The sequence below is a fragment of the Muntiacus reevesi genome, chromosome 17, assembly GCF_963930625.1.
Source record: "Muntiacus reevesi chromosome 17, mMunRee1.1, whole genome shotgun sequence".
Taxonomy (NCBI): domain Eukaryota; kingdom Metazoa; phylum Chordata; class Mammalia; order Artiodactyla; family Cervidae; genus Muntiacus; species Muntiacus reevesi.
The window spans coordinates 50060744-50086135 of record NC_089265.1 but is presented as its reverse complement, the minus strand read 5'-3'; the positions used below and the strand labels follow the sequence as shown (position 1 = coordinate 50086135).

The 25392-nt window shown below is 41.0% G+C and overlaps 1 protein-coding gene across 2 annotated transcripts in view; it reads left to right on the top strand.

Moving 5' to 3' along the window:
- The window catches only part of GNA14 (G protein subunit alpha 14), a 188404-nt gene that overhangs the window by 96836 nt on the left and 66176 nt on the right, over nt 1-25392 (top strand). For both annotated transcript variants that reach the window (XM_065908333.1, XM_065908332.1), the window contains exon 2: nt 15870-16054. In XM_065908333.1, coding sequence (XP_065764405.1) covers nt 15908-16054 — 147 coding nt within the window. In that variant the 5' untranslated portion in view covers nt 15870-15907. The remainder of the gene's footprint in view (nt 1-15869; nt 16055-25392) is intronic.

Sequence of the window (25392 nt, the reverse complement as noted above, 5' to 3'; positions counted from 1 at the left end):
TGCTTCCCCACATCTTGGAGGATTAACACTTAATTATCCCAGCAAAGGCATCTCAGTGTTGATGGAACGAAAAAGAGAAAGCTTATTTGCATTTTTTTTCCTGTAACAACAGAATTTCTTTTATATGTTTAATTACAGCCTTAGATGAGACATCAAATTGGCTTTTGGTGGGAAGGTTTTTTTCCCCCCATAAGTAGGTCACTAGAGATAGAATTAACACAAATAATAGCTATCATATACAGTTTTCTTTTAGTTGAAGTGACCTCTTTTGCATATACTTTCCCACTGTCTATAACAAAGCAGTTACTTGGATTATGTTGTTCAGCTGGTTTTATAGCAAAGTGAAAAAGTGCATCCTTCCCATAGAAGAAACATGTTACTAACTCCCACAATTGTCTTACTGAAAAACTGGTTTTTTTGTTAAGGTGGAAATTTATGAAAAGAAAAAAACTGATGCATTATTGATTTTTTTCTTTTAGGCTACATGTTTAAGCAGGAAATTAGTGCTGTAATGCCAGAAGAGGCTGTAAAGTCTCTCCCAACCCCAATATGCAAAGTTATACTGAGAGTGACTGTATACTTCATTATCCAAACCAGGGAACTTTTGAGAATGAGAAAGAATATTATTAATAAGCACCTCAGGACAACTGGTATAAACTAGATCTGGTCTTAAACAATCAGATGATGTGGTCATCCTCAAGCTATTATATATATAGAATGGATAAACAATAAGGCCCTACAGCAGAGCCCAGGAAACTATGTTCGATATTGTGATGGAAAAGAGTGTTAAAGAAGAGTGTGTGTGTGTGTGTGTGTGTGTGTGTGTGTGTGTGTGTGTATGTATATGTATTTGTATAGCTGAATCACTTTGCTGTACAGAAGAAATTAATACGTTTTAAACCAACTATATTTCATGAAAAAAAAGATATGGTCATCCTGGTCGTTTTAACCCATACTGGAGAAAGGAGTTCAGCCTGTTTTTGCACACATCTCCCCTGAAATAAATCTCGATGAGTCAGGCTAGAGATTATTATCATTCAGGAATCATTAGGTTGTCCCTTGGAAATTATATTTGCATATATATATATATATATATATATATACACATATATATGTAACTTTTTTGGATATCAGTAAGACATTGAAAAATTCTTGACCAAATGTTTGGGTTTCGGTCATCCTGGAACTCACGGTTCCGGGTGGACTGAGGCCCAAATGACTCTTGGGTGGGAAGGAAGGAAATGAGGAAGTTGGTCTTCTGCACTGGACTGAAACTCACACCCTAGAATCAGTGCCCAGCCCAGGCACTCCGTATATGCTGAATAAATAATGATTGAAATGACTAAGCACCTCCTGAATTGGACTGCGATCTTACTTAAGTCACAGCTGTACACCAGAAAAGGGACTTCTTCAGTGGGTGAAGCCATAATGAAGACCATGTGATGAAAACTCCAGTTTCTGAGTCTGGCACAAACTGGTTTGTTGTTTTGGAAACTGAGAGCAGAATTAAAGCAGGAGTAATCTTTCATCTACATTTGAGGAAGGCCTTTAGGGAAGAGTCTGGGTTTTGTGGTGATTAGATGAGGAATGCTAAGGAAAGTGGGATTGGGGAGTTCTTCAAATATTCAGACATTTAGTGAGCACTGTTCTAGGGCTCGCCTGGTGGCTCAGATGGTAAAGTGTCCGCCTGCAATGCGGGAACCTGGGTTCGATCCCTGGATTGGGAAGATCCCCTGGAGAAGGAAATGGCAACCCACTCCAGTATGCTTGCCTGTAAAATCCCATGGACAGGGGAGCCTGATAGGTTATAGTCCATGGGGTCGCAAATAGTCGGACACTACTGAGCGAATTCACATGGTTCCATGGTTCATAGTTCCACACTCTACGGCAGGGATTGTCCAAACTTCTAGGATTCAAAGGTAGAGAAGAGAGTCAGTTCCTAATCTAAGGGAAATCACAGACTAATAGGAAGACAAAAAATGTCATGACAAGACAATAATAATGATATGTAAAGACCTGATAGGAACAGGAAGAAGAAAATGAGTCTTCCTACTCAGGAATGCAGGGGGATTCATGGTAAAAGCGATGGTGGTACAATGTGATGAGCTGGACGAGTTGGCCCGGGAGCCAGCAGGCCTCCTGGGTTAAAGAAAGGAAGAGGGAAAAGGACAGGGGCTGAGTTTTATGTGGTTAATACAACATTGCCGTTGTCTTCCTACTACTTAACACATGTGTTCTTGAACTGAATCTTTCAAAGGTCAGTTCACATATTTTGATCACAGTGGTGTTGAAAGACACCATGTACCTATTTGGATATCTCTAGTAGTATCTCTCTGAAAATACTGTAAAAATTTAACCCCTTTCCCATCTTAGCTAAAGAATCACACACTGTGGCCATAACTTTATCCATAGAGGATGTATTCTAAGACCCCAAGTGGAGACCTGAACCCACACAATATTAACAGGACTGAATTCTACAAATACTGTATTTTTTCCTACATATGTGTGTCTATGATCAAGCTTATAAATTAGGCCCAATAAGAGATTAACAATGTAACTAATAATAAAATAGAACAATTCTAACAATATACTATAATGCAAGTTATGCAAATATGGTCTCTCTCTGAAAATATTGTATAAATTAATGCCTTTTCTATCTTAGCTAAGGACTTACACATTGTGGCCATAACTTTTGCAGTTTGAAGTATAGCAGCAAAACTAGCATGGATTTCTTTTTCCTTCTTCACAACTTCACGGATGGAAGATTAATTCTTAACATAGATCTTAGCCACCTCAGCATACAGTTTTTTTCCTTTCCTGATTAAGTTGAGGATTTTTACCTTTTCTTTTAAAGAAAGTACTTTATGGCTTCTCTTTGGCATATTTAAGTTGCCAGCATTGTTACTCTTGCGTGTTGGGCATAAAATGAAGGTGACTTGAACAGGTCCACTGTGATAACTGGACAGTCAATCTGATAACCACATAGCTACAGAGTGACGAATGGATGGGATATGTTGGATAAAGGAATGACTCACATTGCAGGCAGGACAGAGCAAGACAGTGCAAGTTTTTATCACAGTGCTCAGAAGGGTGTGCGTTTTAAAACGGAAGAATTCTTTATTTCTGGAATTTTCTATTTAGTATTTTCAGACCATGGTTGACCACAGGTAGCTGAAACTGCACAAGTTCACCCCGTGAATAAGTGGGGGTGGACTACTGTACTTAAATCTGAATAAAACTCATTTCATGTTCTGCCAGAATGGTGAGCAGGACCTCGAGAGAATGATTGTTTAACCACCCAAAGTGGATGATAGTACCTTGTACTTTGAAAGATATGCAGTTTTGGGATTCTCTTATGGATTTTTATCTTATTGGATAAATCTTATTGGATAAATCTCTTGTGGATTTATCTCTTATGGATAAATCTCTTTGGGATTTATGCTTAACCTGCACCTGCATTTAATTACACTAGTATCTACTTTGGTTTCAGTATGGTTTAATTTATTTTCATCTAAATTTATCTTTGGGATGGAGGAGGATGGACAGAAGAGTGAGTCAGGTACTCTAGTTGCTGGTGTTTCAGCAAAATGCTTTGGTGTTTGGAAATGGACACCTTGTCTCCTTGCCTGCTCTTATTGAGGCCTGAGGATTTGAAGTCCATCCTTTCTTCTTGTCAGCTCTCTTTTTAGAGCTTCTTTCTTTTCCTTTAAGTAATTTTTGTCTTTGCTATATTCTTTTTCCAATTATTTTTCAACATGAGCAAACATCAAGCTTTTCTTAGTAGATAATCCATAACTTATGTAGGAGCAGGTTTCTGACTTTAGATTCATCTCTGTGTTGACTATTCTGGGTTTATATGACTCCTCGTATCCTTTCAGAGATTGAGAATCTGAAGTCTTATCAGTGTCCTAGTGGTATTATTTCTTGGTAAACATTTCTGTACGAATAGAGGAAATGGCATTTTCAGGAAGAACCACAGACTGGAAGATTCTAAAATCATTTATGAAAATGCTTGCAATTTGTCTTTTTAATAAGAAACATTTTTGAGTCAGAATCATAGACTAGAAAGTGATCTCCTAACTGTCCTTATAAGGGATATGAGTTGTACTTCTAATAGGATTGCTGATATTTTAGCTATAAGCCACAAAGATTATTTGACTAGTTTTCTCCCTATCCTTTGTGTGATTTATTCATTTTTAGGGAAAAGTAATTGATGTCCTGGGCATTTTCCAAAATAGAGTTTTGCCATTAACAAGCATTTGATTCTTAGGATGCTGTATATTTTATTACTTTTCCAAAATCTTATACAGATGAGCTATTGATACAGAATGAGCAGAATTGTATAACCCTTTGTGGAAGTGTCAGAATGTTTCGCTAGTGACAAAGATCTCTGAATCATGTTGACTACACACAAGAGATGCATGTCAATTAATGACAACTGTTTTCTGACATAAAGCAGTTAATGCTAAACTGAATATTTCTATTAATTTTTTACAAGTACCACATTTATAGCAAATTATAGAAATTTGGCTGTATAGGTAAATAGCTCAAGTTAATTTAGAGCAAAAAGTAGCCTTATCTTCTTGCATTTGAACTTTTAAATGCACTTGTGGCAAATATGAGAAGTATATTATTTTTGATACTTCAATTTGGCAAAACATCTATCCAAAAATTCTTTGTAACTGAAAATTGTTAGCATGATCTTTTGGCCTTGCTTCATATAAGAACTACTCAGAAATCAAGTTTGAACTTGAAAATACCATCTTGATCAAAATGAGGCCCAAAAAGAGAAAGTGGCAGGAAATAAATATTTAGCATTGCTGTTTTTCTTGGTTAGGCAATAAAAATGATTTTGTAGATTAATGAAACAAAAGAACTATAAAATATGAGACAGCATCTTGAATTCTGCTCCATTGTTTTAATTGGTTTTTAAAAGAATCTCAAACTGTGTATTGAGCCTCATCACTTAAATTCTTTCAGATTTTCTATTTCTAAAGCCTTGTACTTACCTCGTATGTTGAGAGAGCAGCCATGAACCCTGTCTCCAGTCATTTCCAATTTTGTGTTGCCTAGGACACTGCCACTTCTTTCATCGTGAAAATAGCACCATTTCTCTTTACAAGAGCAGAGCTGGGGAAGGTGACATGATTGTGATGGTGATAAGGGGTTGGGGAGAAGCAGGCAGGACTGATTTAAATCAGTGAATCTTTATGGCACCTTAAAAATGTTTCCTCTCTGGAAACTGAAAAACAGAGCTCCTGCGGAGATATTTTATTCATGTAGAAATGAGATTGGAACTTGGTATGGAAACCCATCAGCTAAACTGAATATGATGTAAAATCTCAAGCATTGCAGCCCCAGGTAGATTCCATTAGTAGAGGTTCCCCTTACAGACCTGGAGAAGGGCTTCCCAATCACTCCATGAACTGGAAACATCAGGACCCCTGGCGCTCTGTTTAAAATGCATATATTGCCAGGCTCCTGAAAGAGCCAATCAGAGTTGAACTGAGGAGGAGCCCAGGAATTTGCATTTTTATTGAGTATCTCTCCTTCCGTTGGATTGCACTTGGTTAAATGTCTTAGGTTGTTTGAGTTGCTATAAAATACTACAGACTGGGTAGTTGTTGTACAATAAAATGTATTTTTCACAGTGTGAAGCTAGAAGTTGGAGATGAGGGTGCCATCAAGGCTGGATTGCAGATGTCTCCTGGTGGCCTCACGTGGTGGAAGGAGCAAGGGAGTTCTCCATGCTCTTTTATAAATAAGGCTTCATTCTCATGACTTAATCACCTTCAAAGGCCCTTCTAATACCATCTCTTTGGGCATAAGGTTTGCAACATATGAATTTTGGGGGGAGGTGGGGCACAAACATGTTGACCATAGCAGTAGGAGAATCATTTGGAATTTTCCCCAGGATTAGTCAGATTCTCTCATAAATCAGTATCTTTTGAATAACAAGCATCAGGACTGTAGCACTCACCAGGGCAGAAACGGCCAGCACATGGCGTAGCTGCTGCCCAACGTCGGTGTGATAGGGTCCAAGCAGAGTGCCCCCAATGCCACTGTTCTCCTCTGGACCATGCTCCTTGCTACTGAGAACCACTCCTGCTTTAAGATTCCAAAAGGAATTTTCTTAAACCACGTGCCCCCTTACCAGGAAACCCAGTGCACAACCTGAGTGGCCCTGTGTGGCTGGCCCCGGGTCCCGAGCGTCCCCATCAGAAAGTGCAAACGGCAGCTCGCCTGCCCCCATGTGAGCATGCCTTGTTACTCAACAGACTTGTCCAATTAGTTCTGAGTCTTCTCTTGGCCAGACAAGCCCTCTTCCTATTGCTTTCCCAAACCGTGATCATCCTGGTTGTCTTAGTCAATAAATACCCATGCACGAGTATTTATTAGGCTCCTACTACGTGCTCTGTTTTAGGATCCAAAGACACCAGAGGACAAGAGAAATAAGGTCCTCTCCCCATAGAGCCAACCTGCCAGTCACATCAGAATGCCCATACTCTCTTTTGCTTGCTAGTCTCATAGATCATTTACACCAATGTCTAGAATTGTGTCCCCATTTCTGTTCTGTTTACATATCAGTACATCATTTTCTGTAAAACTGAGCTAAAACGCAACAACTTCTCCCAGATGCTTTCAGAAGACATTACAGACTAAGGGAGATGGCCATGTCTATCTGGGAAGCTTTATCAGCTCCTCGATTTGACTCTCCAGGAGGTAGTCTTGACTAAAGATTGTAGTTAGACTTGAGAACAATTGGCTTTCTGTTTAGATGTCCTTGGTCTATCACTTGGAAAAGGATTTATTTTGCTTTGGCCGATGTTCTCTCCTGGCTCCTAAAAAGAAACTTTTTTTTTTTCCCCTCCATGAGCCTTTCTGAGTGTTATGCTGAAACTTGAACCTCATAGCGCTTTCTCAAATCTCAGAAAGAATTTAAAATTTTAGCACCAAGACATTTTTCTGGCTCCCTTTTAGTTACATGAGTTTCAACCCTCAGTTTTTTTGTATGTGGGTGAGTTTCCTGGGTAGAATATCAGAAGCCCCTTGAGAAAAAGAGGGGGAAAGCTCCTTTCACGATTAAGAGCAAAGGGGTACATTTCACATAAAGAGGACAATAATTCATGGGTATCATTTTCCAAAATGAAGTATCCAGATCACTGGGGATAGACCAGATATTTGTAGCTAGAATCTCACTAAAGTCTTATTATAGTATATTTAATTTGATTACTCATGGAAAATGATACTGGTTTTTCACTCATAACAATCATGTTTCCTTACATAACAAATTTATTTAAGTAAATTTTTTTTAATATTATATAATCATACAGATGGTACATGGATATGATAAAAAATAACAAGACAGGTACATAAATAATGGAGTTTGGGGAAACACTGGGTAAATGAATGCCAGGAACAAACATCCTGGAGGAACACTCCCAGTCCTGCAGAAGGCAAGCCCCTCAACCAAGGATGCAGGAAGCGTGCAGAAGTGAACTTTCGCTTAAATAGAATCATTATCCATGTGTGCCAACCATGCTGGAGTATTTGTGTGGATTAACAACTTTCTGACCATCTACCCTGAAAAAGGAAATAACTCACATTTAAGGCTAGGGCACGGCTTCCCTGGTGGCTCAGTGGTAGGGAATCCATCTGCCAATGCAGGAGACATGGGTCTGGTCGCTGATTCAGGAAGATCCCACCTGCCGCAGAGCAGCTAAGCCTGTGCACCACAACTATTCAGCCAGTGCTCCGGAGCCTGGGAACCACAGCTACTGAAGCCCCTATGCACAGCATGTGGGATCTTCCCAGATGCAACAAGGAGAAGCCTACACCCTGCAACTAGTGAGTAGCCCCACTCACTGCAGTTGGAGAAAAGCCCACAGCAACAAAGGCTCAGCACAGCCAAAAATAAATAAACGAAATTCTTTTTTTAAAAGGGACTGGGGGTGGCAGAGGATCGTGGCAGAGCATTACAGTGAGAGACTCAGGAGAAACCTTAAGTGAGAAGCAGGCTGGTCTCCTGCCCTGAGGTTACCAGGCACAAAAGCAGGGAACCCACACGGGCCCTCTGAGCAATCTCTGTTACCAGCCAGACCACCTTACCCAAAAGTTACCTGCTGATTTGATTGCAGATCACATTTGCAGTAAAGGATGACAATAAGGAAGAACCTCAAGCTAGCAGGCTCTCAATGATAATAAAAGTTTTGAAGTACTTATAACCCATAGCTGGTTTTTTCCTCCCAAGTATGAAAACAGTGAAGGAAAAGCTTAAGTGGAAGAGAAGAGACATTTCCCTTATTGGTATTTGGAACAGAATCTAGAGATAGAATTGTAATTTTATTCCTTTCCCTGCTCTGTGTTTTATCAGCATTGGGTCCTGGAATGAAAGTCCTTCTGGACTGTTCTCTCCTCCCCCTTACCCGCTTATCACATCTGGTTATATCTCTTGGTCACCTGATACCAGAGTTTGCCTTCCAACCAAAGGCTTCTCTGTGAATCAAAATGTTGCTTCCTGCTTGAGGTCTCTGGTTCTCCTGCTATCTGCAGAGGCGGTGGAGAAGCGCCCACCAGCATGTCGATTTCGTGGAGTCAGCGAGAATAGTCTTACAAAGAGATGAGAAACAAAGTCGAATGGACTTGTGCTACTGGCCCCAACCACACACTCCCCAATACACAATTAGGTGTGATGTCAAAGCTAAGTGACCTATTCTTCCATTCACCAGTAATTTTCATTCTAAAAATCACATCCTTTAGATTTTTCTTTTGTGCAAAATAAATGAACAGTTGTGCTCAATGTCTCAGTGTTGAGTTTCTGTTTGGAAGTGATGATGTAAAACCAAGACCTGTATATATGCTACCTGCAAGAGACTCACTTCAGATTAGAGCCACATACAAACTGGGAGTGAGGGGATAGGAAAAGGTATTCCATGCAAATGGAAATCAAAAGAAAGTCAGTGTGACAATACTTATATCAGACAAAATAGACTTTAAAATAAAGACTTACATAATGATCAAGGGATCAATCCAAAAAGAAGATACAACAGTTGTAAATGTATAATACCCAACATAGGAGCACCTCAATATGTAAGGCAAATATTAACAGACATAAAAGGAGAAATTGACAATAGCACAATAATAGTAGGGGACTTTTAACACTGCTCTTACATCAATGGACAGGTCATCCAGACAGAGACTCAGTTCAGATCCTTAGCTTGAGTTAACTGGTGCCTGTGGTACTGATCATGGCTGTCATTGCAGAGAATGACTTACCTCTCATGTGTCCACCCCCACCTCAGCCCCTAGCTGCAGGTCCCGTGGGGGCCATCTCATTTAGAGCAGAACCCTGAAGAATTAAAGATAAAGTCCCAAGTGTTGGGATATCTGAACCAGGTGAAGACAATGCTCAAGCTGATAGGAGGGCATAGCTTGGCCATTTATTTTGGGAAACACTCAGTAAAACTAGCACATAGTGTTATCATGGGAAGTGCATGCATCAACAGAGACCTAGGAGTAGACCCAAGACTCAACAGTCACTTCCAGGCTGAGTCACCTTGGACAGAGATTAAATAAACTAATCTTTTTGTTGTTCAGTTTCCCTTCTGGAAAAAGAAGATACTAACTGGGTTGTGTTGAGGCTTCAAAGAGAGTAAGAGGATCCCCCTCATCTGCACACCCCCCACCCCACAACTCCTCACCCAACCTACTGCCCAGCATGTGGAGTCTCTTTACTCTGTGATCTCAGCCCCAGGTGATATGTCTTTCAATGTCTCCTCTTTGCCTTTAACCTATCCTTTTTTGCCCCATGTTTGTTTTTAATTCTTCAAATAACCACAATGTAGAATTGAAGACTATTTTAAAATATTGATATTGATCAAATAAATTTATATCATCTTTTTATTAATCTTTAAAATAATTTTTAATCTTTTCTTTTTAAAATGTTCTGTGTCCAAAAGCAAGATCAATGACTTTTTAAAAAATGTTTCTGTTTTTGGGGCTGGTGACAGATTTGGCTTTAACCTCTTATAAGTAAATGGCCTTTATAACTCACGTTTCTCTACCTTGGTGTAGAAATTTGGGGTGAGTCAAGTGATTTTTCTGACTTCAGTTCAGTCGCTCAGTCATGTCCAACTCTCTGTGACCCCATGAACAACAGCACGCCAGGACTCCTTGTCCATCACCAACTCCTGGAGTCCACCCAAACCCATGTCCATTGAGTCAGTGATGCCATCCAGCCATCTCATCCTCTGTCATCCCCTTCTCCTCCTACCCTCAATCTTTCCTAGCATCAGGGTCTTATCCAATGAGTCAGCTCTTCACATCAGGTGGCCAAAGTATTGGAGTTTCAGCTTCAGCATCAGTCCTTCCAATGAACACCCAGGACTGATCTCTTTTAGGATGGACTGGTTGGATCTCCTTGCAGTCCAAGAGATTCTCAAGTGTCTTCTCCAACACCACAGTTCAAAAGCACCAATTCTTCGGTGCTCGGCCTTCTTTATAGTCCAACTCTCACATTGATACATGATTACTGGAAAAACCATAGCCTTGCCTAGACGGACCTTTGTTGGCAAAGTAATGTCTCTGCTTTTTAATATGCTGTCTAGGTTGGTCATAACTTTCCTTCCAAGGAGTAAGCGTCTTTTAATTTTGTGGCTGCAGTCACCATCTGCAGTGATTTTGGAGCCCGGAAAAATAAAGTCAGCCACTGTTTCCACTGTTTCCCCATCTATTTGCCATGAAGTGATGGGACCAGATGCCATGATCTTAGTTTTCTGAATGTTGAGGTTTAAGCCAACTTTTTCACTCTCCTCTTTCACTTTCATCAAGAGACTCTTTAGTTGTTCCTCACTTTCTGCCATAGGGTGGTATCATCTGCATATCTGAGGTTATTGATATTTTTCCTGGCAATCTTGATTCCAGCTTGTGCTTCTTCCAGCCCAGCGTTTCTCATGATGTGCTCTGCATATATTCTGACTTACGAGTACCCAAGTCACAGCTTGCTATGTGAGAGTTACATAATTTCTCTGTTCATGTCAGCTTTGTGGTGTGTAGAACATGGAAGTATTCATCTTTGCTTGGGGTGAAGTAGCACGGGACCCGAGGTCAGCCTTGCCAGGGTGGAGTAGAAGCAAGCATGGCAGCAGCATAGATGGAGGAGATGCAGGGACCCCAAGATTCTGCAAGAGTGGAGACCTAATCCAATCCAGGACTTTGGACCAAGCTCTGACATTGCAGGGTCTTCCCTCAGGTCCTCAGTTATCATATGGGGCCTCAACAGCCAAGAGTCATCATGAAACTGGTCTCATCACAGTTGTATTTAGACAATTCATATCTCAGCTCTCTGCAGTTGTCCATGATATGAGACCTGTGGAGGACTTCTCGTGTTTGTTCTGTCCATTTAACCATGTTTTAAGAGCTGACTATGTAGCGGACACCATGATTGTGGTACCCAGATGAGTGACTCCCAAGCCCTACCCTTCCCGGACTAAAGGTGTAACAAGAGACCTGTCTGCAAACAAGCAGTCAGGGGCTGTGCCCCAATGGGGTGTCCACGGCACTTTGAGAGTTTATACAGGGCAGGACTAACTCTTGAGGGGATGAAAGTGAAAGTGAAGTCGTGTCCAAATCTTTGCTACCCCATGGACTGTAGCCTATCAGGCTTCTCCATCCATTGGATTTTCCAGGCCAGAATACTGGAGTGGGTTGCCATTTCCTTCTCCAGGAGATCTTCCTGACCCAAGGATTGAACCTGGGTCCTCCCACATTGTAGGCAGACGCTTTACCAGGGATGACATGAAAGGCAGTTCCTTCAGAGGGCTGGGAAGATCCCCTGGAGAAGGGAATGGCTACCCACTCCAGTATTCTGGCCTGGACAGTTCCATGGACCGTATAGTCCATGGGGTCACAATGTGTCAGACAGGACTGAGCAACTTTCACTTTCCAAGGCTGAGGCATTGACAATGTGGTTTCTAGCCACAGCTCTGCATTTGCACCAGCTCTGCCCTGTTGGCTGACTCACAGCCAGTTTCCTCATCTCTGATGTGAGAAGACAGCACTCACCTTTGCCACCTCTGGAGGTGGAAGTGAAGCAACAAGCATTTTGCTTCACTGTTAAGACTGCTCTTGAGGATACACACCTGTCAGGAGGCTCTTCTTGGGCCCCAGCCGCAGCACGTGTCTGCAGGACGGTGGGTCTGCCTGGGCTTAGGGTTCGGTGTGTGGCTGTGAACTTCACGTTTGTCCTCATTAGAACAACATGACTAAGCCTATGACCCTGGCATTCTTTTCTGACAGTAAGCTTTGTCCTTAGAGTCTGATTGGGTAAATCCTCCCTCTCTCTCTTGCTGATCCTATATCAAGAACCCCTGATCTTGCAGGGGTTACTAAACAGAATGAGCCCCGGGTTTCTCATCTGTATAATAGAGATGATGGTAATAATTCATACATTGTAGCATGGTGGTGAAGATCAAAGGACAGTGTGTGTGCAAAATACTGGGCTTTAATATTTAATATTTGTGACTCTGATATTCACCATTGTGGGGACTAGGGGAATAACCAGAAGAGCTCCCAGAGGATTAGGATAAGGCTCCTGTCATGGTTGTTCCTGCCATGGTGGATGTCACTGCTCTGCCCACAGCATCCTGGTGGTTGAGAAAGGCTGAGCCATCTATTTTCCTATTTGAAGATAGTGCAGGCGGCCAAGACTGTGTGAATTCCTTATTACTATCATGTATTCAAAAATACTAGGATATAACTCAAGCTTTCAAAAGGAAGGAAATGCTATCTCAAGAATGAACTTTGAGGGTGTTGTGTTTTACGTGTGTGCATGTTCAGTCGTGTCCAACTCTTTGCGACCCCATGGGCTGTAGACAGCCTGGCTCCTCTGTCCATGGGATTTTCCAGGCAAGAATATTGTAGTGGGTTGCCATTTCCTCATCCAGGGGAGCTTCCTGACCCAGGGGTCAAACCTGCATCTCCTGCATTGGAGGCAGATTTTTCTACTGCTGCGCCATCAGGGAAGTCCCATTGAGGGTATTCTAAGTGAGATAAGCCAGTCACCAAAAGACAAATGCTGTGTGATCATCCCACTTATATGAGGTACCCAGAGTAGTTAAACTCCTAGACACAGAAAGAAAAGAGGTGGCTGCCACAGGCTGGGGGGAGCGGATAGAGGAGAGGGGAGAGGGGGAATTGTTTAATGAGTATGAGTTTCAGTTCTGCAGGATAAAATGAATTCTGGAGATTGGTTGCATAATAGGGTGAAGATGCTTAACACTTCCAAACTGCATACCTACAAATAGCAAAGATAGTAAATTCTGTTATGTGTATTTTACCACAATCTTATAAAAGTTTATCAAACACATTATGTGCCAACTGTACAGAATTCCTGGCCCAAGGGGAAAGTGGAAGTGAAAGTTGCTCAGTCGCGTCCTGGCCTAAGGGGAAACAACGTGATAAAAACAAACATGGCCCCTGTCTCCCCTTATGGAACTTACAGGCTGGTAAGGGAGACATGCCAAAGGAAGAATGACATTAATGGGCAAAAGTGCAGCTGGAACAGGTGCTCCATTGAGACGTTCACGGTCCCTTGAGAACCTAGAGTGCAGGGACTTGACCACAACAGAGAAGTCAGGCCAAGAGCAAAGATGAGCGAGGTGAAGGAAGTCCATCCTAGGAATGTGCAAAGCATGAACCAAGGCTGCCTCAAAGAGGCCGGTGTGGCCGGAGCAGAGGGTGGAGAAAATGTGCTGGGAATAGGGGCTGGGGAACATGTAGGGGCCAGACCCCACAGCCTCGCTGGCCACAGTGAGGAGTTTGGTCTTCCTTCCTGAGCCATAGGGACCCCACTGAGGGTCTTGAGCTGAGGATGGGGAGACAGAAAAGCAGGTTTGTGCTTTGAAAAGATCAATCCAAAGGAACATTTTTTTTTTCCTTACAAGGAAAGATCTTATCAAATACTCAGTTGTCTCAGTCATCCACATGGAAATATTGGACGAATTCCCTAGATATTTCTCCAGGGCCTGATATTTAGAAGACCCTGACAAGAATACAGATGAAGACCCACATCCCATAAGTCTAAATAATTATAGGCTGTTATCAAGCCACTGCCGCTGCTGTTAAGTTGCATCAGCCATGTCCAACTCTGTGCAACCCCATAGACGGCAGCCCCTCAGGCTCCCCCGTCCCTGGGATTCTCCAGGCAAGAACACTGGAGTGGGTTGCCATTGCCTTCTCCAATGCAGGAAAGTGAAAAGTGAAAGTGAGGTCGCTCAGTCGTGTCCGACTCTTAGCGACCCCATAGACTGCAACCTACCAGGCTCCTCTGTCCACAGGATTTTCCAGGCACGAGTACTGGAGTGGGTTGCCAGTGGCTTCTCTGGAGTAATCAAGCTAAGAAACCTTTATTAATATGTTGAATCCTCTTACCATGACAAACATATCTTTATAACTCAAATGTCAAAAAAGATACGAACACCTATGGTTTTTAATGGGACTAATAGTCAACAAAGTGTCAAAGATGATTGAATTTAACTACACTGTCTGGATATTCTGTTGGGTCAATGAAATGTGAATGAGTAATAAAATATTTTATAATTAATCAGTCATTTTCTATTTTATAATTTTTGGTTTTTATAGTAAAGTAATTAACTATATTATTTTAGTTAAGATTTTCATATAACTCATGTTATTTTACTAGAAATGCTGAACTAAATGACTTTTTGTAACAGGTATGTTGAATATATATTGTATATATTACAATTCATCCATTTGAAATATCCAACTTTTCTTGAGTCATTTAAATGCTCAGATAATTTTTCATTAATTCCAATTTGAAGAAACTTTACCCTATTGAGGTCATATCAACCTGAATTGTTAAAAAATACCTTCTTTAAAGCAATACTTGAATTTGAAAATGAACCATAAATACATTATGTTTCAAATATGGTGATAAGATCTCATAGATAAATTATCACAAAAACTGTTAGAAAGTATTTTAATTCCATCACTCAAGTCTACCACTTACATTGCAACTTTTTCTGTCTGTCCAAGCAGTATCTCAGTCTAATGTAAAGCCCCAACATTATGTTTCATACAGGTTGTCTGGGCATCTATACATATTTAATGGTGATAGGAATGGTTTGATGTTGTAAAATGCTCCTTAGTTGCCATGTACAAAGTGTCATGAGTTTGGAGGGCCTCCTGAAGAGCAAATGGAATATGAGGAGGGGGATTAATATAGACATTTGGTACAACTGGGGAAGGTGCTTTATTGTTCAAGGATCCATTGTACTCATGTATCTGAAAGAAAGGAATTGGCAAGTCAGCCTTTTCTCCTATCCAGGGGTTTCTGCTCCTCAGATCCTCCCTGACCTCTGAGGCAGCACCCCCAGCCCTGCTATAGCTGAGATTAGCAGTAGGAAAGCCCTTAAATGTTTAGGGCTTTCAGGCACAGCGGCCAATTGTTTCAAGGTCTTAGGGCAAGGGATGTGGGGGAGCAATTCCCTGGGGCCTAAACAGTGTTAGTCACGAGAGCTGATGCTTAAGATTACTCCAAGTGACATGGACACTTATGTGTCCTTAATAAATTGTGTGTGATTGCTTCTCGGCCTTTTGGCTGAGAAGATCAGGTGTAATAAATTGTGTGTGTGTGATATTTGTGGCCCTCTAAAGCACAGGCCCTGGGGTTTAGGATGGTACTACCCTGCGGCGTAAATTGCGTAGGTATTCAGCAGTCCCTTTCCAAGTCCCCATGTCAACTTACTAATCCTGATATTGACCAACACTGCCACAGAGTCCTTTTTTTCTCACTCCACTCCTTTTAAAAGTCTGCTGACTGCATTTTTCTCATTGATTTGTCTTATTAGGAACTGGTGAAAGTGGCAAAAGCACCTTTATCAAGCAGATGAGAATCATCCATGGGTCTGGTTACAGCGACGAAGACAGAAAGGGGTTCACGAAGCTGGTTTACCAAAACATATTCACTGCCATGCAAGCTATGATCAGAGCCATGGACACCCTGCGGATTCAGTACGTGTGTGAGCAGAATAAGGTAACGTGCTTAAGAGGGCTGGAGCCATTTGTGAATGCCATGCTCCCCTCCTCCGGGTAGCCTCTGTCTCTGAACTGAAAGATTTACTGAGTGCTTGCAGCAGAGGCCAGAAGAAGCTCTTGAGCTCAGACTCTGGGGTAGAGCTCCCCCAGAGGAGTGTGATGAATTTAGGCAGAGTCTGATTTCTGCAGAAGCTCTGGCACAGAGGTGTGGTGCTGCCTCGTGTGCAGTCATCTCAGTGCCTTTTTTTGGGGTGCTGAGAAAAGGAAGACATATATTTACATTTCCTCTTTCAGCTAAGATACCTGGTTACTTTCTTGCTTTGAGCAATGGTGGTCTTGGGTTTACAATGGACAACTTTTTTTTTTTTTTATTACAATGGACAACTTTTTAAGAATTCCTAGTCTTAGGAAATATTTTCATAAATGTCCTGCAGACTACTCAGAGAAGGCAGTGGGTTTTGTTTGTTTCTTTTGGAAGCTAGCCCTTCTTAGGAGCTAACTGATAATTTAAGAAGAGTAATGCTTGTGTCTCGACTAGCAAGGGACTCTCCCAAAGTAATGATATCAAGTTGCCGTTTGCTTTTCTCTCTCTGTGGTTATTTAAAATCCGTATCTGTTTGAGGCTATAGGAGAATAATGAGACAGGAAGGTGGGAGAAGGAGACAATAATTTTCTAGGGTGTATAGGAATGTAACTTCATGGGAAAATACTATGAGCTCATTAAGAATCAAGATGACAGAATTTCTTTAAAATAATTCATACCAAGTTATAACATGACATGATGATAAAGAGAAAAATTCCAAGATGAGTCCCTCGTGAATTGATTAGAAAGAATTTAGCTGCTCAAAAGCTGGAAGAGTGGCTTAAATATGGACCTCAGGAACTGCTTTATCATAAGCTTGTAGCATTTGTTTTTATGTGTATTATACAGAGTTTCAAAGCAGTAAGTCCAATTTTTTTTTATCACTCAGTGACTGCATTACGTAGGAAAACTCAACATGCACCAAATTTTAGACACACCTTTATACTGTGACTACAGCCTTTACTACTGTTTCCTTGCAGTCTTGAGGAAATGAAGGAATGTATACTATCTCACCTACACCTTCAGCCTTCAACAGCGTTATGTTGAAAAGTGTGTGTATGTGCATGTGTGACAGGCGGGGGTGGTGGTAGTGGTGGAAACTAATCTTTAGGATATCTGGTGCCAAGTAATATGAGAGGTGTGTCATGAACCATTGGGAAATTCTACAAGTAACTCTGATTCCTTTACAAGTTGACTTTGGGTATGTGCATTATATCTTTTTGGGTTTTTTTTTATAAGCGTATTTTAATGTTTTGAATTTTCATTATATCTTTTTGAATGTGTGCAATTTAAAAAAAAAAATCACCCTGTACAAGCTAGTTTAAAAATTAGGTCATCTGTGGAAATTTAAGATTATTTCAGAGAAGAGATAGGTCAGGAACATCCTTGTGGTGATTTTAGTTAATCTACTTTCCTTCTTGGTAAAAAGGCATTTTGTTTCCCAGTCATAGTGGGGTGACGGGGGAAAGCCTGGAATTTAGGAATGGGTTTGTAAACAGGCCTGTTGGGAAGAGAAGACTCAAGTATGAGTCAGTTCTGCTTACCTTGGCAACACGTGTTTGTAAAACCCAATCAGATTTAGGAATCAAGGTCTCTGGATTTCTGTTTTGTTTCCCCTCAAGGTCTTCTAGAGGTACTCTGAGTTTGTGTCTCAAATAGAAAGGTTTTACAGGGCTTGACATTCCACCACTTTCTTCTGTTCTCTTGATCTGCATTCTTTTCCATAAGGCCAGGTCCCCTTGCCCACTCATCTGCATTAGTTTCCCCCAGCTGCCAGAACAAAGCACGTCAAACTGGGTGGCTCGGGACAGATTTCTTCCTTCCCAGTTCTGGAGGCGCGAAGTCTGAAACCAAGGACCTGGTTCCGGCTGGAGTCTCTGTCGCACATGGCTTGCCTGGCTTGTGGGGGTTGCTGGCAATCGGCGGCGTCCTTTGGCTTGTGGACGCCTCCCTTCAGCCCCTGACTCTGTCTTCACACAGAGTTCTCTCCTGTGTCTCTGTGCTCTCAGGGCATTCCCCACTGTGTGTCCGTTTCTCCCTCTTCCCATGAGGACAGCAGTCATTGGATTAGAGCCATCCGAATTCAGTGTGACCTCATCATAGCTTGATATATCTACAAAGACTCTATTTCTCAATAAAGTTACCTTCTGAGATTTGGGGTTTGCATGGATTTCAAGGCAACGCTGTTCAACCCAGTATGGTCCGACCTCTGCCTGCTCCCATGAATGTCATGTCCATTAGCAAAATACTTTCACTCCATTCTAATATCCGCCAAAGATTTAACCCTAAAAACAGCATCAACTCTAAGTCCCAAATCTGATCTAGCATCAGTTCAGAAGGCCTCCAGTCTCATTATTTAAATCCTCTATCTCAGGTATGGTGAGACTCTGGTGTGGTCCATCCTAGAGCAGAATTCTCCTTCCACACACCTGTGAAACTCGGAAGTGAATTAATCACACCTTTGTCCCCTCCTCATTTGCTGTCTCTGGCTCCATTCTCAATGCCTTCTTTCTACTTCAAGCACCTGCATTCATGCATCATCAACTTCCTCTTATCTCTCAAACATATGCCACATATTGAAATGGCTTAAAGAGATGCTTCCCTGGTGGGCTCAGATGGTAAAGAATCCACCTGCAATGCAGGAGACCTGTGTTCGATTCCTGGGTCGGGAAGATTCCCTGGAGAAGGGGATGGCTATTCACTCCAAACTGTTGCCTGGAGAATCCCATGGACAGAGGAGCCTGGCAGGCTACACAGTCCATGAGGTCACAAAGAGTTAGACATGACTGAGAGACCAACAAGGAGAGGCAAAATGTTGATTGGAGAAAAGTCACTGAATTGGTCCTACAATCTGGGCTCTGTTCATAGCTCCCTTGTAAGTCTCAGATGGGAGTCTATAAACTTTTTCTATAAAGGGCCAGAGAGAAAAAATTTTCAGCTTTGAAGGCTACACAGTCTCTGCTGCAACTGTTCAACTCTGATGTATAAAACCAGGCATGAGTGATGCATAAAAATGAGTGAGGCTTGCTTATAAACTCTGTTTGCAAAATGTGAAAACTATTCTTAACTCATGGGCCAAACAAAAACAGGCCAGAAGTGGATGGAGTCCATGGACTGGAATTGCTGACTTAGTCCTAGGGGAAGATGTGGAACCTCTTCCACGTGGAAATTTTGATCAATTTCCTCTCTATTATTTTCTGAATGATTTCCTCTGTGGGCTAGTCCTGATCACAAATGTGAATCTATAACCAAGTACCCTTCTTAGGTCATAAAATGATCAAATGATTAATGCCCCAGGGGTTTAAGTAATTTCTAAGGAACATGATCTATTTTTTTTACAAAGTGTTGCTTCATTTAAAACAATTGACTAGTTAAGATGAGTATGAACACAACTAATTAGCTTTTCTTTTCAGTCCTTCTCTCACTTCTTGTTGCTGAATATTTATTTCTATTTGATTTTTTCACAGTTAGAAACATTTTCTTAAAAATAAGTAGAGGAGGATTAAGAGCACTTTTAGAGGGTTTTATTTTAAATGTTAGCAGGATTATGGCTCAGCCAGTTTGTTGAAAATCTTTGCTTGTTACTTGACAGGCTGCTTTTGAGAGGAAATTTGTCAGAAATTCAGTGTAGCATTTGGTTTTTAACCAATATGTTTACTCAATTAAGATTTAGCTTTGAAGATTATTTTCTTATACATTGCCTGCCTTTTTTTTTTCTAAAGAAATGATTCATATGTATTTGCTCACTCTGTTGATAAGCCTTAATTTTTATGAATGTCTCTCAAGAGTGTCATGAGCACATATTAGAATTTATGACTTCTTGAATAAATATTACAGAGGCGTTTACTCAGTGTCAGGACTCCTAACATTGAATTAGCTTATATCTTATGTTGCCTGGTGATGATTTCATGGAAAAGCTTCTTTTTTCTTTTTTTTTTTTTTAACTCTTTGTAGTGTTTCCAATTTGAGAAATTCTTACTCTAGGCCTGTAGTAGGGTGAAGGAAATCTTATCTCATTTTAAGGTTCTGCAGAATCTGTTTGGATGATTTAGATAAGAATTTCCCAAGGGCAAAGGACAGCCCTGCCTGCCTTTTCAAAAATGCTTGGTTTCAAGAACAATGTTTACAAATTCTTTTGGTAGCTGACCCCAGCTTCTTCCCTGCCCTCCCACTTATAGGAGCTCTTCACCACACTGGGGTCACATCATATGCGCATGTAACTTGCTGTTATTCAGTCGATAAGTTATGTCTGACTCTTTGCAACCCCATGGGCAGCACATTGGGCTTCCCTGTCCTTCACTACCTCCTGGAGTGTGCTCAAACTCATGTGCATTGACTCAGTGATATCATTCAACCGTCTCATCCTCTGTTGCCCCCTTCTTCTGCCTTCAGTCTTTCCCAGCGTCAGGGTCTTTACACACATTTAACTGCAAGGGCTCGTCATAAAAACAAAAACAGCGTCTCTAAAAAGGAGAGTTAGTAATTGAACAGTAAGAGGAGTATTTTGCCTGCCATTTGCCTCAAGTACTTAATTTGGAATTCACTGTTTCTAGAAGCGTGAAGTCTGAAATTCCCTTCAAAAGCATCTTTGTCTTCTACCAGAAGCTTGTGCTGAGTTCCAAGTCACACTTGAGGCAGGGGACTTGGGCCCTCCAGCCAACCACAGCTCTTGAAAGGCTGAATTTGGAGGGGGTTAGTTGATGCTGAAGCTGAAACTCCAGTACTTTGGCCACCTCATGCGAAGAGTTGACTCATTGGAAAAGACCCTGATGCTGGGAGGGATTGGGGGCAGGAGGAGAAGGGGATGACAGAGGGTGAGATGGCTGGATGGCATCACCGACTCGATGGGCATGAGTTTGAGTAAACTCCTGGAGCTGGTGATGGGCAGGGACGCCTGGCGTGCTGCGATTCGTGGGGTCACAAAGAGTCGGACATGACTGAGCGACGGAACTGAACTGAACTGAACTGAACTGAATTGACTCACAAGGTCCCCGCTAATTTTGTTTCCAGTTTTTCAGGTTCTACATTTAGGTAAGCAGACCTGTTTGCTGTCCATTTCCTGTAGAGTCTTGAGTTTCAGGCCCTTGGAAGAGGATGCCCCCTCTCCTGACTGCTAGGTGTATCAGGAACGAGCAAGACAATGGCCCTCAGCCCTGTCTGCACGCTGGCATCTCCTGGGAGGCTTTTCTGCTGCCGCCCGAGGTACCACCCACCAGAGAGCTGGAGCTGAGTGTTCTTGGCAGGCAGCCAGAGCTTTTGGATTGAGTTTTAGAAACCTCCCAGGTGATTCTGTTAGACAGTCACGTTTGAGAACCACTGATACTCTATATGTGCCTTATCATTACCCAGAGGCATTCAGTTTGGATTCTACTTTCTTATCACTCTTTCTGTAGAAGAAAGGGAGACTTCTGGTAATCTCTTCCATGGGCTGACCTAATGAATCTCCATCCCAAGGTAAATTGTGTAGCCGGCACTGAGGATGTTTGTCTAGCTCAGCAGCACGAGGGGGCCCCGGTGAGATGAGGTGATGGTAAACTTGATGGCATCTGCAGGTGACATTTTTTAATTCAGGGCAGACTGTGTGTGTTTCCTTTGAGTCTTGCGTGAGCCTCGCTCAGCTTCGTGCTGAGAGCTTCCAGGGGTGGGGCGGGAGTCAGGGCAGAAGGAGGAGCTGCCTCTTGTTCTCTGGAAGTCACTTACGGGGCCTTCTCACCCTCCTTTTCCTATTGTTGCTACATGGAAGTCATTTCTTTTTATTCAGAAAAGATTCAGAGATGCAGGTTATGTTGATAACACATGCAAGGTACAGATATTTTTTATAATAAAAATACCTTAAATTTTGTTTTGTAAATAGAGACATTTTATTAGGAAGTTAAAATGTATATTATATATAATATATAGGTTATATATAAGTATATATAATATCTATACATATTATATAATACAAGTTATATATTTTCAGTCCTCATTAATAGATATTTTTATTTACTGAGATGGCAGTTCACTAGGTATATAAAACTTAAACACCAAATATCCAACTTTACATTTAAGCAATAAAGTCTGATATTTATGGGGTAGGATTGCAGGAGATGTTTTCTAATACCAAAAGGAGCTCCGATCATATCTCATATCTGTGTATTTCTAACTCTTCCAGGTTAACTGATCTCAGAAACCAAGGCTGAATGTCCAGAAGGGTCTATTAAAGACACATGTGAGGAAATTGAGCACAGTTAGGTAAAAATGGTCAATTTACATGGCTCTTTATAGAAAAGTTTCCCAGAACTTGATGTATCTTAAGACCCCCTATTTTCTAATTTGTATAACGTCTGTTTAAATATACTTTTCAGTCCCACTTCCTTATCCAGTTTGAAAAGTCAGAGTCTGCATGAGTCTCTTGAGAATAGTGAGGCCAGTATTCAGACTTCGGCTGTAGCCCAGGGTCACTGGTTTTCTGGCACATGTTAAATCCAGGCTCTTTCTTCCCGTGTCTTATTGGATATTAAAAATGGCATGGTGCATTTTTCTTCTTACTAAGAACTTGGAATTCTAGCCAGTGTCACAATAAGAACAAATCCTCCACCAAAATCCTGTGCTGGAGTTTTTCCATTTATCCCAATAGTTTTCTGATTAATCAGTGTTGACATTAGTGTGAAAATTGCTTAATCGGCTTGAAATATAATAAGCTGGAAAATGAGAAAGAACGGGATAAAAATGAGAAAGAACTGATTTTCTCCTTAATCATTATCACAAGTAAATCTGACCACCCACTGCCCATTGGGAGATGAAGAAAGTTTGAGGTCAGTGATGAGTAGTGAAATAGACTGGACCACTGAAATGTTCATTTCTTCCCTAACCTCAAGGCTAGGTATGAACCTACCAGATGCAAAGAAATGCTTTTAAAAATCTAGTGAAAAGGGAAAATCTCACAAAGTTACAGTCCAGGAACTAGTGTGATCCTCAGGCTGTTTGAACACTTATCCATTCCATCTAATATAGGTGAAACATTTTCTTTGCATCTTTTAAATTGCACCCAACTTTGTTGCTATCTTAATATACGAAGGGGAACATGTGAAACACGTTCACAATTCAAAACTCCTTGACAAAAGTTAGACTCATCCTTGGTGATGCTAGTAAAGTTCTTTCTTTTTTTAAATCTTCCTGCAGTATAGTTGATTTACTGTGTTGTGTTGATTTACTGTTGATTTACTGTTACTGTGTTACACAGCAGTCAGTCAGTTACACAAATATGTACTTTTTCATATTCTTTTCCATTATGATTTATCACAGGATATTGAATATAGTCCCCTGTGCTATATAGGAGGACCTCATTGTTTGTCCAGGAAATTCTTATTATATCCAAAGTCCTTCACAATTTGCTTTCTCTTCACGGCAGAGCCACACTCATTTTCTGATGGCAGAGAGGTAACAGATGTGTCAGCCTGCTCTCTTCTCAGGCCTGCCCTTTCTCATCACCCAGTTTCTTCGCTGTGAATGAATGCCATAAACACGGGCGAGGAGGTAATTTAACCCTTAGGTTTGTTTTGGAGTCCTGCCGAGAGAATCATCGGTTCACCTGGTTTTATTGAATTTAGAGGTGGGTTTTTATTAACTGGTTGATAAACTCTGCAATATTATCCTGGGCAAACCATTCTAGAAAGCCTCCTCTATAAATAGCTTTTTTTTTTTTTTTTTTTAAGGGACTTCCCTGGTGCTCCAGTGGCTGGGACTCTGTGCTCCCAACGCAGGGGACCCAGGTTTGGTCCTTGGTTGGGGAACTGAATCCCAAGTTCTTCAAGTAAAGATCCTGCATGCCACAACTAAGACTTCTGTGTAGTCAAATAATTTTTTTCTTTTTTTAAAAAGCTTTTTAAAAAGTTAAGACAGGGACTCACATGGGACACAGTAACTAATCAATAGAAACACATTGTTAAAAGGTTTGTGTATATTTGTCTGAGTGCCTGAGTGTGTGTGTAGGCGTGAGTGAGTGGGCCTTTTTACCAATAAACCTACCTTCAGAGTTAAAAGCATATTCATTAGAAGCCAAAACAGTTGGCTTTTTTTTTTTTTTCCCACTGACACATCCTTTTGGAAACTCAAGTGTTTCCAGGGAGCTTTGAGACATTGCATCTTAGGTACTTCACCTTCATTTCCGTTTTCTTTAAATTTTTATTTTATATTGGATTATAGTTGATTTACAGTGTTGTGTTTCAGGTGTATAGCAAGGTGATTCAGTTACACATATCCATATATCCATTCTTTTTTCAGATTATTTTCCCGTATAGAGTATTATAGAGTATTGAGTAGTGTTCCCTGTGCTATAGACTAGTTCCTTGTTGACTATCTATTTTGTATATAGTGGTGTGTTTATGTTAATCCCAAACCCTTAATTTATCCCTTCCTACCCCTTTGGTAATTGTAAATTTGTTTTCTTAGTCTGAGTCTGTTTCTGTTTTGTAAATATGTTCATTTGTATTTTTTTTTTTTTAGATTGCACATATAAGTGATATTGTGTGACACTTGTCTTTCTCTGACTGTCTTCACTCTGACAATCTCTAGGTCCAGCCATGTTGCTGAAATGACATTATTTTGTTCTTTTTTATGGCTGAGTAGTATTCCATTGTATATATGCACCGCATCTTTATCCATCCCTCTGGTGATGAATATTCAGGTTGCTTCCGTGTCTTGGCGGTTGTCAGTCATGCTGCAGTGAGCACTGGGGTGCATGTAACTTTTCACAGTACAGTTTCCTCTGGGTATATGCCTAGGAGTCGGATTGCTGGGTCTATGGCAGTCTGTTTTTAGTTCCTTAAGGAGCCTCCATACTATTCTCCATAATGGTTGTCCCAATTTATATTCCCACCAACAGGGTAGGTGGGTTCCCTTTTCTCATACCCTCTCTAGCATTTACTGTTTGTAGACCTTTTGATGATGGCCATTCTAACTTGTGTGAGATGATACCTCATTATAGTTTTGATTTGTATTTCTCTAATAACTAGTGATGTTGAGCATTTTTACATGTGCTTTTTGACCATCTGTATATCTTCTTTGGAGAAATGTCTGTTAAGGTCTTCTGCCCAATTTTGATTTCTTTTATTATTATTATTATTTTTTTTGCTTTTGATTAACATGAGGTATTTGTGTACTCTGGAGATTAGTCCCTTGTTGCAAATATTTTCTCCCATTCTCTGCAGAGTCTTTTCATTTTGTTTATGGTTTTCTTTGCTGTACAAAAGCTTTTAAGTTTAACTGAGTCC